Source organism: Erpetoichthys calabaricus, chromosome 3 (genome assembly GCF_900747795.2).
Source record: "Erpetoichthys calabaricus chromosome 3, fErpCal1.3, whole genome shotgun sequence".
NCBI classification, from domain to species: Eukaryota; Metazoa; Chordata; class Cladistia; order Polypteriformes; family Polypteridae; genus Erpetoichthys; species Erpetoichthys calabaricus.
The window spans coordinates 114,980,243-114,996,654 of record NC_041396.2 but is presented as its reverse complement, the minus strand read 5'-3'; the positions used below and the strand labels follow the sequence as shown (position 1 = coordinate 114,996,654).

The 16,412-nt window shown below is 38.5% G+C and overlaps 1 protein-coding gene across 3 annotated transcripts in view; it reads left to right on the top strand.

Annotated features, from left to right (window-relative positions):
- lin9 (lin-9 DREAM MuvB core complex component) overlaps positions 1-16,412 on the top strand; it is a 322,562-nt gene that overhangs the window by 176,077 nt on the left and 130,073 nt on the right. For all 3 annotated transcript variants that reach the window (XM_051924272.1, XM_028797293.2, XM_051924273.1), the window contains exon 7: positions 8,575-8,732. In XM_051924272.1, the coding sequence (XP_051780232.1) occupies positions 8,575-8,732 (158 nt within the window). The remainder of the gene's footprint in view (positions 1-8,574; positions 8,733-16,412) is intronic.

Genomic DNA, 16,412 nt, shown 5'->3' with positions numbered 1-16,412 from the left:
TATTCCATACAAATAGATCAATTTTTACAAAAGATAGGATTGAAAACAAGTCGCCCCCACCCTGAGAGAGAGAGCATGGCCAGCAGAGTAAAACTTAAGGCTTGTAGACATACCTAAATTGATGAGTTTAATAGGGCAATAGAGATAAATCGGAGAAGAAAAAGAAATGTGGAGATAATTGCTTCCTCTGTGCCATTAAGAGCTTATTCTAAGATATTATTGATTAGATCCTGCAAGGTTTTGAAAATATTCTGTACAGATCCTCTAACTATTTGATTTTTTTCCAATTTCAATTAGTATAAAACATTGGTTTCCCACTGACTTAAAAGAAGAGAGTTAGGATTCTTCCAGTTTAGCAAAATAAGTCTGCGTGCCAAAAGTGTAGTGAATGCAATCAGTTTGTTCACCAAATACAGCCATTAATGGGTTAGGAGGGATTGTGACACCAAGGCTGTCTGAGAGGCACTTAAAAAGTTTCGTCTAAAATGATGTTAATTTGGTGCAGGCCCAGAACATGTGACCCAGTGAGTCTGGGACTTGATTGCAGCGTTCGCAGGTTGGATCTTGCCCTGGAAACGTTTTAGACAGTTTTAGGCGAGACAGATGTGCTCAATATATAATTTTGAGTTGAATAATTGTATGCTTTGCGCATATGGAGCTAAAGTGAAGTCTCTGCATTGCTATTTTCCACTCCTGATATATTAAGAGATCTTTTTCCATTGTCCTCTTGGATCATTAAAAGGGAGGTACTGCAAGATAATTTTATATATTGCAGAGATGGTGTCTAAGTCCTTGAAATTGAGCAATATTTTTTCCGACATGGAGGAGGGTGCAAGATGAGGAAAATCGGGCAGGTTCTGTTTAACAAAGTTCCTAATTTGAAGATAGTGAAAGAAATGTGTGGCTGGAAAGTTAAATTTGGAGTGTAATTGTTCATAGGATGCAAAGATGTTGTCTATATAAAGATCTCTAAGCAATTTAATCCCAAATCTTTTCAAGATATTAAAAACTGCATATGTTTGCGAGGGTTGAAAGAGGTGGTTCTCTTGCAAAGGTGCCACAGGTAAAAGATTCTCCATCTTAAAATGCTTTCTACATTGGTTCCATATTCTGAGTGAGTGAAGCACAATTGGGTTATTAGTATATTGCCGATAACTTGCATTTATTGGGGCACAAAGCAGAGAATATAAAGAAGTACTGCAGGATTTTCCTTCCATTGCGGACCAAGCCAGTGTATGTTCATCTATTTGTATCCAAATTTTTATAGCTTGTATGTTTGCTGCCCAGTAATAAAAGTGAAAGTTGGGTAGAGCCATGCCACCTTCTGCCTTAGGTCTTTGCAGGGTCGCTCTTTGGATATGTTGGTGTTTTGAGTTCCAAAAAAATGAGGTTATTGTTTAATAATTTTTTAAGCAATTAGAATCATGTATATTGGTATGTTTTGAAATAAATTAAAGTAGCTCAGGAAGAATATTCATCTTAACCATGTTAATTCTTCCAGCTAGAGTGAGATGAAGGGTTGACTATCTACGCAAGTCTTAATTTTTTCCATACAGACAGTGAAATTTAGTTGATAAAGAGCTTTATGTTTACTTGTGATGTTTACCCCTAGGTATTTTAAACTAATCTGCGATGATATAAGGGAAGGTGTCCAATCTAATATTGTGTGCTTGAATTCACTGGAAAGAGCACACTTTTATTCAGATTAATTCTGAGACCGGAGATCTTTTGAAATTCTGTAAGTGCTGTTAAGACTGCAGGCTACACCCCAGAAATATTATTATCATTGGATGCAGAAAAAGCATTTGACATGATTGAATGGAAATACCTTTTCACTACATTAGAGAAATTTGGGTTTGTCCCGAACATTTGTGCATGGATCAAACTACTATATACCAATCCAGAAGCTTCCGTTTGTATTAACATTTATTCAGACTACTTTAAACTAGAACGTTGTACCAGACAAGGCTGCCCCTTGTCACCACTGCTATTTGCAGTCGCCATTGAACCACTGGCGGTCCACTGTCGAAATTCTTATCGGATAAAGTGGATTTTCAGAGAAGGACTGGAACTGAAAATTTCTCTATATGCAGATGATATGGTACTGTATATATCAGAGCCACAAAATTCTGTGACCCATCATTCTGGCCAAAAAATGTTTAAATGCCTATCGGACTGCCTTGATGTCAAAATCTCTCCTAATCCGTTAATAGCTGTATTTGGTGTACTCCCAGATGGGCTTAAAATGGAGAAGGACAAACAAACTTTGCTGTTAGCACATAGACTTGACTTGCTCAACTGGAAGAATCCAAGTCCACCTCATTTAAGTCTGTGGGTAACTGATGTTCTGTACTATTTGAAATTGGAAAAAAATCAAATTCTCACTTAGAGGATCTGTTAACTTTAATTTTTTTTAAACCTGGCAGGATCTAATCAATAACATTTTAGAATAAGCATTTTATATGTGGGAGAAGGACTTCTTTCCCTCTTGACTACTCTTAAAATTTTACTCTTGCTGTTAGCCTTCCTCTCTTTCTCATGGGTGGGGGATGAATTGAATTTAGTTTTGATAAGTTTTACTTGATTGTTACATGCAGTATTATAAATTCAATCAAAAAAGTTTCACTTTATAAATGTGGTGTTACCGCATAAGAGTTCACATTAAAAAAACAAAATTGATAAATTGTATGTTTGAATGTTTTGTCATGCAGATAATTATGATGACTTTCCAGGGTATTGAATACTTTTGCATGCCACTGTATGTAATTTATTTATTGATTAAAGTTATTCAGTTTCAGCTGGCGCAATGTGAAAACATAATTGCCTCCTTACACATAACAATTATGCCACCTTTAGCTGCAAAAACTATTACCAGATGCTTCTTATAGTTCAGTATCAGTTTCATATGATTATTGAGGAATTTTAGCCCAATCTTGCAGAACCATTTAGTTCAGAAACACTATACTTCAAGTTTTGCCACTTCTGGCTCAAGTCAGAAAAAGTAAAAAGGTCCAGCAAACTAAAGTAATTTCTGTCAAAGACCAAACAAGAACAGTGAATGAAATCCAGAGCTATAGTCCAGTAGTAATTGTGCAAAAATACAGAAGCAGAGAAATGGAGCACTACTAAAAAAGATAATACCAGCTTAGTCCGAAGGGTTAACAAATGAGGGCCAGAAAATAGGTGCGACTTATCTGCAATACAGGTAGGGCCCCTGTAGAATAACTACTGTAGAAATTCAAAAGTGAGGAGAGAATATAAATAAGGGCAGATAAAATTGTACAGTCAAAATTCAGCAGCCTCCTTCTTCAATATGTGTCATAAACAGGAGGCATATTTTATGGAAAACAATAGAAATTGCAGACAAGAAACAACAAGACATGAATAGGACTGTAAGAAAGTGAAGAGCCCATTTAGGTTTAGGTTTAGGTTTATTTGTCATATATAGGTTAATACAGGGTCAACATACAATGAAATGTGTATGACGAGAAAAACAAGTCACTCAGCCTAGATCCAATAAAGCTTAAAAAAAAGATTACAAGTTAAAAATAGACAAGTCATATAAAATAAAATGTGTATGTTTTAAAAGAAGTTATAGAGCAATATGAGTTGAATGAGCAGCAAGTACAAATGACAGTTATTGCACAGATAATGTTTTATAAGTACAGATACATATTCCATAAAGTGCAGATGCATGTTCCAGTCAGTATTCAGAGTGTGTGCAGGTACAGTTTGTGTGTGAGTAGTGCAGTGTAGATGTAATGTAAGTGTGTGTAAGTGTTCAGGTGTTGCTGTTGAGGAGTCGAATGGCCTGGTGGTAAAAGCCGTTCTTAAGTCTTGTAGTCTGAGCAGCCAGACTCCTGTATCGTCTGCCGGACGGTAACAAGGAGAACAGCTGGCGTGCTGGATGGCTGTGGTCCTTTATGATGCTGCTTGTCTTACGCAAGCACCGATGGAGGTAAATGTCTTCAATGGCAGGAAGACTCTTGCCCGTGATGTGCTCTGCTGCCTTCACCACTCTCTGTAGTGATTTCCGGCTGCTGGCAGAGCAGCTCCCATACCAGACGGTAATGCAGCCCGTTAGCAGACTCTCGACCACACTCCTGTAAAAGTTTGAGGTGATGTTGGCATTCATGCCAAACTTCCTCAGCCTCCTCAGGAAGTAGAGCCGCTGGCGAGCTTTCTTGACCACAGTGTCTATGTGAAGGGTCCACGAGAGATCCTTGGTGATGTTTACTCCGAGGAACTTGAAGCTGTTGACCCTTTCAACTTCTATGCCACTGATGTAGATGGCCTGGTGTTCTCTGCCTTGTTGTTTTCGATAGTCCACAATCATCTCCTTGGTTTTGCTGACGTTAAGAGACAAGTTGTTATCTAGGCACCAATTACTCAATGCCAGCACCTCCTCTCTGTAGGCCGTCTCATCATTGTCAGTGATAAGGCCTATGATGGTTGTGTCGTCTGAAAACTTGATGATGGTGTTTGTGCCGTGTTTTGCAACACATTCATGGGTGAACAAGGAATACAAGAGGGGGCTAAGCACACAGCCCTGCGGCGCTCCTGTGTTTAAAATGAGTGATGAGGATGTGTGTTTGCCGACTCTCACCACCTGGGACCTGTTTGTGAGGAAAGAGAAAATCCATCTGCAGATGGTCGTCCCCAACCCAAGGTCGTCAAGCTTCAAGACGAGTTTTGAGGGGATGATGGTGTTGAATGCCGAGCTGTAATCTATGAACAGCATTCTTACATATGTATTTCCTCTTTCCAGGTGGGTGAGGGCAATGTTTATTGTTAGCGCAATGGCATCCTCTGTCGATCTGTTTGCTCTGTAAGCAAATTGGAGAGGATCCAGCGTGTCAGGGAGGGAGGAGCAGATGTAACCTTTGACTAGTTGCTCGAAGCACTTCATAATGACCGATGTCAGTGCAACCGGGCGATAGTCATTCAGACAGGAGACCACCGGTTTCTTTGGGACAGGAATGATGGTGGATGCCTTGAAGGAAGTGGGGACCACTGACTGCCTCAGGGAGAGATTGAAAATTTTGGTGAACACACCTGCTAGCTGGTCAGCACACGCCCTGAGAGCACGGCCTGGGATGCCATCTGGTCCCGGAGCTTTGCGAGGATTGACCTTTTTGAAGGACCTTCTCACATCAGACGTTTCAAGGATCAGAGTGACAGACTCACTGCCCCCTTGAGGATATAGCACCTGTTCTTTGTTGGCTGCATCAAAACGAGCATAGAAAGTGTTGAGCTCGTCTGCAAGACATGCAGTGGGCTGAACACTGACTGTGTTTTTCTTTTTATAGTCAGTGTTGCAGCACAGTCCATTCCACAGGCGCTTGGTGTCAGAGCTGTGGTAGCTTGACTCCACTTTGTCCCTGTAGTCCCGTTTGGCCTTCTTGATGGACCTCCGGAGGTCGTATCTGGCTGCTTTGTATGCATCAGAGTCCCCTGAGCCAAAGGCAGAGGTCCGCGCCTTGAGCTTAGCCCGGATCTCCCTATTTACCCAGGGTTTCTGGTTAGGATATATGCAAACGGTGGTTTTAGTGACAACATCGTCAATGCACTTGCTGATATATCCTGTGACAGAGTCTGTGAATTCATTGATGTTGCCATCAGCTGCATCCTCAAACATCTCCCAATCAGTTGTTTCAAAGCAGTCCTGTAAGACCCCCTCAGCTTCACTGACCCATTTGTAGATGTTCCTGTAAACCGGTTTTTCCTGTTTAAGTCTTTGTTTGTTTATATGCAGGCAGCAGCAATATAGAGCATTTAGTGGTTATGATGCTGTACTCAGCAGATTAAGTGACTGTTATAGTGAAAAAGCATTTAAATTTCAAATTTACCCCATTAAAATAACAAATGAAAGATTGGTCATAAAGCAGTTTTATTCTATTTTTGTTGATTTAAAGAGGAAACAACTGCAATTTACTTACTGAGATATCCGTGCAAATATTTCTTTGCATTTTCTGAAATAACATTTTAAAAGAGGTGATTTCTCCCTACCCCAACCAACCCCAACTATTATTTTGAACTTTGGCTTGTGAAGTTTATAGATGGGCGTCTTCAGTAAACAGTCCTTTCATTAGCAGGGTGATATCTTGGTATGTTTTATAATATGGACTAAAAGTGGACAGTGGAAGTAAAACAAGTATATTGCTTTACGGCATTTCCAGATGTTCAGAGTACAAAATGGTTTTATTGTCAAAAAGTTCTCAAATGTTTTTGTTTTACACATCCAAATGTATATACATTTTGCTCATGACAAGTAAATTCTATAATACTTTGAAACAACCTGTAACAAAATTATATTATGCTTAGCATGTAATGTGCCAATCTGACTCATAATAACTTTGTCTTTTAAATTGTGCACATTTGTGCCAAGAAAAAAAACTATTGATGTGATTAACCATTCTAAAACATTTGAGCATCATTGGATTATTTGTAACAGTTGCTGCAATCTAGTTTTAGAGTTTTATTTTTAACTATGGTCCTATGCCTCAGTTATCGTAAAATCTTTGTAACTAGAACACCTTTTTTCTTCTTACCCATTGTGAAGTCATTATACTGTATATATTAAGTTTATCATCTGAACAATATCTCAAATTAAGGCATCAGCTGTGGTGTAGATTTTTAATATATAAACCACATTTTATTTTCTATTTTTCTTTACTGCAATACACACCCATCCATTCTTCTGTGAATATTTTTATCCCACTTATCCAATTCTGGTGATAACGTTGAAAGCTGTTATATGGAAAGAGAAGTTGATTATAACATGCTTGATTTTGCTGCAGATTTCTAGGGCATTTCTCTGGGTACAACTGTAGCAAATGCTGAAATTGTGGTGTTTGCTTTTGTAGCTCTAAAAATATTTACAATATTCCACAAATTTTGAAAATTTAAATGAATTGTTCTAGGAGAGTTGAAAGGCCATGTCTGTGGTTGTTTCAAACATAAAATCTATAATTTGAACCATTCACATTTTAAAATTGCACTGCAAAAACCAATAAAATGATTGAAAATATTTAACTCATGTTTAATATTTTCTTCAGTTTTCATGTCTGTAATATCTTAGTTTACTTGTATATTTGAAGCTTTCTATCAAGTTTCCATATTGATACCTTTACGTACTGTTTCAGATTTAAAGTTTAGAAGTTGCTACTAAATGCATATATAGTAGAGTCTCACTTATCCGACATTCCGTATTATCCGATGTCCCACCACAACAAAAAAACACAAAAAAAAATGCATCAATTGGCAACAAGAACTGCAAGTTGCGAGCGTGAGTGTAGTCTATTTTTTGTTGCTCCCGACTCTACTGCAGCTAATTACAGTGGAACCTTCGTTTTGCAAGCATAATTCGTTCTGGAAACATGCTCGCAGTCCAAAGCACTGGTTATCAAAGTGAATTTCCCCATAAGAAATAATGGAAACTCAGATGATTCGTTCCACAACCCAAAACTATTCATATAAAAATGATTAATACAAAATATAAAGTAAAAATACATAAAACAAATTAACCTGCACTTTACCTTTGAAAAGAATCATGGCTGGTGTGAATAAGTTTCTAAACTCTTGTGGGATTCCACCCAGCGGGATGACACGCGGAAGAGCGTCCCAAAGCAATTGCAGTCTCCCAGCGCTGTAGCAGTTCGCCATAAAAGTGAATCCGAAAAGATCACGGACATGCTATAAGCTCCTGCCGTTGATGGGTGATACAAGGAACATTATAAATGCGCAGGCCACAGTACTGCTTGGCCATGACCCTGCCTGACTGCTATCTGTGTATAGGAGAGTGGCAGATCCCGCTATAATAAATAACCGCGCTGTTGCTGTTTCAAGCTGAATAAAGCTGGTGTTGCTAAAGTACTGAGACTCAGCTTCGTGTTTTCGGGTGGAAGACGGGGACTCGCACGCATATCACAGCACAAACACACAAACGCGCAGTTACAATGCTGTAGTAAACAGTATACGCATGTACGGATGTTGACTATATGAGTGATGGAGTTACGGCTCTAGAAACTGCAATTAAATACATTGAGCAACGAGAGGAAGCTACAGGAATCGACATAATGATGCTGCAAAGATGCCGAGACTTGGCAGCGAAGAAACGGCACTCGTCGGGAAAGCAGACTACGATCAAAAATTTCTTTAAATCATCACAGGACTGAACTTTTTAAGTACAGTACATACTGTATTTAACTTCAGACAATTCTGTAACTAAATTTTTTCAGTTAATTTTTTCTGTTGTAAAATATGATTATTAGGTTTGTAATGTGTAAAATTATAACATAGTTTGACGTTTTAATAGGCTTTTTCTTAACACCTCCCATTAATCCGACATTTTCGCTTATCAGACGTTCTGTGTGCCCGTCTGTCGGATAAGCGAGACTCTACTGTATATTGAACATGTGCTGTGGAGAAGTGATTTGAAAATCAGTTATTTTCAGAACTGTTGCTATTTCTTGATGAAGCTGTGCACCTCAAAGATCAGTTTTTATTATTATTATTATTTCTGATGATAATTGGGAATTTTAATGCAGTTGCATATTATCCCTTCTTATATAGGTGTTCAGCAGCATTTTTTGCAGAAGAAAGATCAGCTTTGAAACAGAAGAGGCATAAAATCAGGTTGCTCCAACAAAGGAAAGTCACAGATGTCTCGCACTTCAAAGATCTTCCTGAAGAAATTCCCCTTCCTTTAGTTATTGGAACAAAAGTAACAGGTGATATTTTCTGTTTATTTACAAATGGTATAAGTATTCATTTTGTATTTGTATAGTACTCTTCAGTGAATATGAGCTTGGTGCATTTGCTCAAATTTATATTTCTAATGCACAGAGGTACTTTAATCATTCATCATTTACATATATATAATATATAAATAATATACACAGAACAGAAATAAATATACAATAAACAGTGCAACTTAAGTTTGATTAACATAAACAAATCATGACAGTATAGTGTTTTGACATTATAATTAAGATATGGCCAGATCACAGAGGAGGAGAGGAAAACAAGCAAGGTCTATTTCAGACCCACCCATTTAGATTATTTCAGTCACTACATTGTTAGCGCCTGGCACCTTGTTAGCTTGTGGGGCACTGGTTGTATCTTCTACTTTCTCCTCTTTTTGGAGATGCCAATTTCTTTTCCTCCTCCTGCTCTTTTATTTCTATTCTTGTTTAGTTATACTTTCACTGTTCCCTATGTTAATTGCCATCCTTAAAGTAATTCTTTGAAATTTTTGGTCTGTCTTTCTGTAATATCTTTACTATCAAAATATCACTCCTACTATCAGCACTTTTATAATTTTTATAAAATTAACAGTTTTCTACTGCATTGCTGTGCTTTTTGGTTAACAGTTGTATTAACAACACATTTTAAATACTTCTCCATTTCCCTAAAAATACATTTTGCCCTTGATTCAGTTCCATTTTACTGAACCTGAGGTCCCTTTTTTGTAGTATCATTTTCAGTGTCAAAAAAGCGTACATAGCTAACTCAATCTGTGTGCCCTTTTGATGCTGCTGACTTTGGTAGAAATTTAACATCTTATTAAAGAATAAAAACATCCCCTAATGGGACAAATCAGTTATCAGGCTGCAGAAGAGCTGTTCATTGCAACTTTTAATTACTCCTCAGCAAAAATGCCTTGGAGGGAGCATTCTTCAAAAGACGTCTGTTACAGCATGGTCAGAATGATCAGAGAAAACAGAGGTTCATATAAACTACTGAATTTGCATGCAATGTCAATCAATGCATACATTTTATTCTGGTTGGTGCATTGGTTTACACCCAAATGATGTATATAAAATTAAAAGTCTGTTATATTCTGGTGGTTCTTACATCTTTGATTTGCGCCACCATCCTTGAAGTTTCTGTACATATAACAATTGTCCATTGTTGTTTATAGGACATCTGCTGATTTCTTAGTCATCTCCTAGTCATCCTTCAGTACATTTTGTATATTACATCGACCTTTCTTCAGGTACATTATTTATATGACCATCTCAGTATTTTCCTAAACCAATTCTTATATTTCAGTGTATATTTTGTTGTTCACTTGACCTTTATCTGGTTTCCTGGTATGCCTGAACAGATTTCTGACATTTATTAAGCCCTTATGCTATTTCCTTAAGATGAATTCTGTTACCCTAAAATTATTCTTACACATGACACACAATTCCCAAAACAATAATGTAAAATAAGCATTGTTACATATATAAAATATAAGATATAAATTATATAATATTGTGGAATATGGCCGGCCATTCATCCCGGCCAATACCCCCAAGCCGCCAGGTGGAGCTCTCCCTGCAGCGTGGAGGTACCCCAAAGGCCAGCAGGGAATCCTGGACAATGGTGTTTTTATCCACCGCCCTGCTGGATACCATGGGGGCCGCTAGAGGATACTGCAGGGAGGCCCAAGGATTATTACGTGCCCTACGCTCCGGAAGTATGTCTTAGTCACAGCGACAGGAGGAATGACGTGCTTCCGGGATGAAGAACAAGAGAACTTTACCTGACCCGGAAGTGATGGAAAGTCACATGTACTGGGGGGTTGTAAACACTTCCGGGTAATGGACTATAAAAGGACCATGGGAAATCCCAGACGGCGAGCTGAGCTGGGTGGAAGGGTGGCAACGCGTCTGGGAGTGTGGAGGATTGTAGTGATTGATTATTGGTGATTTATGGGTATTGTGGAGTGGAGGGTGCTTTGTGCACGTTATTGTTCAAATAGATTGTAGTGATTGATTATTGGTGATTTATGGGTATTGTGGAGTGGAGGGTGCTTTGTGAACGTTATTGTTCAAATAAAAATAATATTTTTGACTTTTACCTGGTGTCTGGAGTCAAGTCAGAGGGTTCAAGAGGACGACCACGCCCTCTGTTTGTCACAATATATATTTATATACTGTAACTCTGCAAATGTCATCCTCAATTGTTCATCACCATGAACAACTTTATAATTATACTCTAAACAAGAGTTTTTCAACTGCTGTGCAACGAGAGGTGTGTCGTATAGGACTTCCAGTACGAGCGAGCAAACGGATTAACTAGCTGGTAAAATGTGCCCATGACGTGCTGTGTTTTTTTTTTTTTTTTTTTTTTTTTTTTTTTTTTTTTTTTTGCTGTTGGCAAATTTGTATCAGCTATCTTACTTAAAAATGGCATTACTTGGATAGTTCTTTGCATAAATTAGCAAAGATAACAAGGATAGGGATAATCCTTACACTTCTGTATTTTAGAAGTTTGTCAATTATATTAGGACAATAAGCCCAGTAAGCTACCTGGCAGATTGGCAAGTTAAATACAGAGGTACTACAGACTTATTTTGGTTTTAGTGCCACTCAAAGAAAACATAATTTGCACATATGTGAGAGAACATTGATTCAATCTTCTTACAGAAACATGATATAAAAAAGAGCATAATTTTTACCTTTTGTTTCTTTTAAGTATTGCTCCAGAACTGCCATAAACCCCACTTCCTCCCACTCCCCTGCAGCTATATGGCAAAGTGTTCTGAAACATGTAATTTGAAATTTTTAAATAATATTTAAGGTAGTGTATAAATATGGTACTGGATGTGTATGTAATTAGGTTCATACTTTTTCACGCTTGTTTTGTAATGTGTTTTTATTATATATATATATTATAAATATATATATAATATAAATATAAAATAAAACATGAAAATGTCGCCCTGACGAAAACACTCTGATACAATTGCCTTGTTGTCAGTATTGGATGCAACAATATTTTTTAACGTGTTAAATAGGCCACATTAATTACAAAAATTAACACATTAACTTTCTCAGGCTTAATATATTTCTTAAAAGTGCATTTACTGTCATTTTTATGTGTATGTTTCTGAGTCAAACTGCAATGTATAGTGAATACTGAAAATAAAGAATCAATAGCATCAAACTGAATTATCCTAAATACAGTCATGGCCGAAATTATCCGCACCCCTGGAATTTTCCCAGAAAATGCACCATTTCTCCCAGAAAATTGTTGCAATTACAAATGTTTTGGTATAAACATGTTTATTTCCTTTATGTGCATTGGAACAACACAAAAAAACAGAGGAAAAAAAGCCAAATCTTGCATCATTTCACACAAAACTCAAAAACCGGGCTGGACAAAATTATTGGCACCCTCAACTTAATATTTGGTTGCACACCCTTCAGAAAAAATAACAAGTCAAGCGCTTCCTATAACCATCAACAAGCTTGTTACACCTTTCAACTGGAATTTCCAACAACTCTTCTTTTGCAAACGGCTCAAGGTCTCAGATTTGTAGGGCGTCTTCGCCCAACAGCAATTTTGAGATCTCTCCATACGTGTTCAATCGGATTTAGATCCGGACTCATTTCTGGCCACTTCAGAACTCTCCAGCGCTTTGTCTTCAACCATTTCTGGGTGCTTTTAGAGGTATGTTTAGGGTCATTGTCCTGCTGGAACACCCATGACCTCTGACGTAGACCCAGCTTTCTGACACTGGGCCCTACATTGCGCCCCAATATCTTTTGGTGGTCTTCAGATTTCATGATGCCTTGCACACAGTCAAGGCATCCAGTGCCAGAGGCAGCAAGACATCCCCAAAACATCTTTGAACCTCCACCATGTTTGACTGTAGGTACTGTGTTCTTTTCTTCGTAGGCCTCATTCTGTTTTCTGTAAACAGTATAATGATGAGCTTTACCAAAAAGCTCTACCTTGGTCTCATCTGTCCACAAGACGTTCGCCCAGAAGGATTTTGGCTTCCTCAAGTACATTTTGGCAAACTCCAGTCTGGCTTTTTTATGTTTCTGTGTCAGCAGTGGGGTCCCCTTGGCTCTCCTGCCATAGCATTTCATTTCGTTCAGATGTCGACGGATAGTTCAAGCTGACACTGTTGCACCCTGAGTCTGCAGAACAGCTTGAATATGTTTTGAAGTTGATTGGGGCTGTTTATCCACCATTCGGACTACCCTTTGTTGCAGTCTTTTATCAAGTTTTTCTCTTCTGTCCAGGGAGATTAGCTACAGTGCCATGTGTTGTGAATTCTTGATTATGTTGTGCACAGTGGACAAAGGAACATGAAGATCTCTGGAGATGGACTTGAAGTTGTTGATATTTTTCCACAATTTTTGTTCTCAAGTCCTCATACAATTCTCTGCTCTTCTTTCTGTTATCCATGCTTAATGTGACACATTCAGACACACAACAGAAAGGTGGAGTCAACTTTTCTCCATTTTAACTGGCTTCAGGTGTGATTGCTATATTGCCAGCACCTGTTTTCTTGCGACAGGTGAGTTCAAACGAGCATCATATGCTTGAAATAAAACGATTTACCCACAATTTTGAAAAGGTGCCAATAATTTAGTCCGGCCCATTTTTGGAGTTCTGTGTGACATGATGTCAGATTTGGCTTTTCTGTTTTTTTGTGTTGTTCCAATGCACATAAAGGAAATAAGTGTGTATACCAAAACATTTGTAATTGCAACAATTTTCTGGGAAAATTCCAGGGGTGCCAATAATTTCGGCCATGACTGTAAATATATTTGTCTAAATAATACAGTATATTCACTTCACCAAAACTCACTAACAACAGAATTTACTAAATTCTAGTAAAACTTGAAATCTTAATGACGTTAACATCCATAACCTGATCACTAGGATTGCTTTCTAGCTCAAGGCCTTGTCTGGAGCCAAAACCTTTAAATTGACACATTAGTGATGCTGTTTTAACTGATACCGAATCATTCTTTACAGTCCAGCATGATCAGTCATGCAGGCGTCTGTTGTACCTTATGGAAATAAGTGTCACACTCTGTGCTCTTAACATTTCTAAAGGTTTTTGTTTGTTTCAGAAAGAAGCCACTAACAGATTGTACAATTATGTTCCCTTACCACATAGCCAACAACGGATATTTTTTCCTGTTGTCATATGTAGCACTGACCCTTCCCAGCCAACTGTAATAGGAAACTTTGGGCTCATACTCTGATGATATATACTACACTGCTCAAAAAAATCACACATTGGATCTCAATGAAATAAGTTTTCAAGTGGAAAATCTTTACTGAGTAAGTGCTGTGTAATTTGAGGAGAACAAAATTACTTAACGGTCAGTAGGAACCAAAATCACCAATACTTTGAGGGCTGAATTCTACCTCACGCCAAAAATCAGTCAAAAATTGAACTCAATTGTTATCCAACTTACATGAGTTTCATCACAGCAGCTCATAATGTGACTCAGTATTGTGTTTGGCCTCACTTGTCTGTGTGTACTCCCAAAAACATCTGATAATGCTCCTGATGAGATGGCAGATGGTGTTCTTGGGGTATCTCCTCCCAAACCTGGATCATGGCATCAGTGAGCTCCTGGACAGTCTGTGGTGCTACTTGACGGCATCAAATACACTGATACATAACTTCCCAGAGATTCTCAGTGGGAGTCAGGTCTAGGGAATGTGTGGGCCAGTCAATTGCATCAATTCCTTCATCATCCAGGGAACTGCCTACACACTTTGGCCAAACAAGGCCAGGCATTGACCTGCACCAGGAGGAACCCAGGGCCCACTACACCACTGAAAGGGCTGAAAATGGCTGAGGATATCATCCCGGTACCTAACAGCAGTCAAGGTACCATTGCCTAGCACATGGAGATCTTTGACTCTCCCAGGATATACCTCCCTAGACTATCCCTTACCCACTACCACACTGCTCATAAAACGTTCACCAAGCGTTTCTAGACTTTTTCAAGTCTGTCACATTTGTTCTGTGTGAACCTGGTGTCATCTGTGAAGAGAATGGAATGCCAATGGTGAAGCTGGCAATTCTTGTGGCATTCTTTGGGGTTTGCCAGTTGAGCTGCTTGGTGATGGGGTGTGGGCACAGGTCCCACTAGAGGACCTCTGGCTCTCATACCTCCCTCATGGGGTCTGTTTCTGACCGTTTGGACAAAAACATGCACCCCAGTAGCCAGCTGGAGGTCTATTGTAGAGCTCTGCCAGTGTGCCTTCCTGGTGGAGTTGGCTTACCTGTATGCTACCTGAATCGGCTGCAGGTACCACCTCATTCTAAGTGCCTTAGAATGAGTAGCCGCCTTCTGTTTCATTCACAAATTGATGCATTCCAACCACTTCAGTAGTAATATCCAAGTTAGAAATTCCTCATCTGTGAAAATCATTTTCTAGACATTTACATTCATAAAAGTTGAAAGATTTGATATGGCTGCACTGAAAAGCAAACACTGCAGTGGTGACATACTGATGTAGTTCAGATTATGGAATCACTTGGCCCTCTTGTTTTATTCTATATATGAAATAGTGTAGCTGGACTGAAAAATGTTTTTTTTTTTTTTTTTCTTCTTCTACAGCAGAGATTCTGATTATAGAATGTATATATTGACTGTTAGTTGTTTTTGTTAATTTCCACTCAACAATGTATAAACTTTACTAGTCTGTTTCTAATATTGCATTTTATCTGTAGGTGGCATTAAGGCTGCTAATGAGGAATATCTGTGGAGGAGATAATAAAGTACCATCTGGTGAATGAGGTGCATGTCATGGAAGAGTACTATTGGAGGGTGTAGTGTAGACTTTAGGGACTGAGGTTGTTTGTATTTTGAAATATGATATTTAAATTGTGGGGCAGCACAGTGATGCAGTGGTATTGCTGCCCCATTGCAACAAGGAAAATGAGGTTCAAGTCCTGTGTACTGCCGGTGTAAAGTTTACATGTTCACCCTGTGTGGTTTCCTCTGGGTGCTCCGGTTTCCTCCCATAGCCCAAGGACATGCAGGTTAAGTGAACTGGCATTGTTAAATTGGTTCTTGTGTTGTTTATGTGTTGTCATCCAGCAATGAACTGGTGCCGTGACCACGGATTGTTTCTACTTTTTACCTAACGCTTGTTGGAATAGGATCCAGCTGTCTTGTTACCATACCATGGACAAATGGGTTACAAAAATGGATGTATATTTTAAATTGTACGGTTTTAATCACAGTGCCTGAACATTGCTACCAATAGTAGCAATAATGAAAATAAGCATTTTCCTAACAATTCAAGTTACATGTTATAATTGTGTAAACTTAAAACAATGAAAGGAAGTTAGTGCAACTATCTTAAGATCAGTGTTATCTATTGTTACCACATATTTAATACATAAAACATATTAAGCTAGCATAAGACTAGGGCAGACATAGGGCAGAGTGGTGGCTCTGAGGCTAGGGATCTGTGCCGGCTATCGGAAGGTTGTCGGTTTGAATCCCGTAAATGCAAGGCCTTTAACCTGTAATTGCTTCGTCGTGGGTATGATGTTTAATCTACATCCAGCCCAGCAAGCAGGTCCTCCAATTTACAGGTAGGTACTCCAGCCGCCATTTAAAAAAAAAACTTGCTCCAGTGTTGTA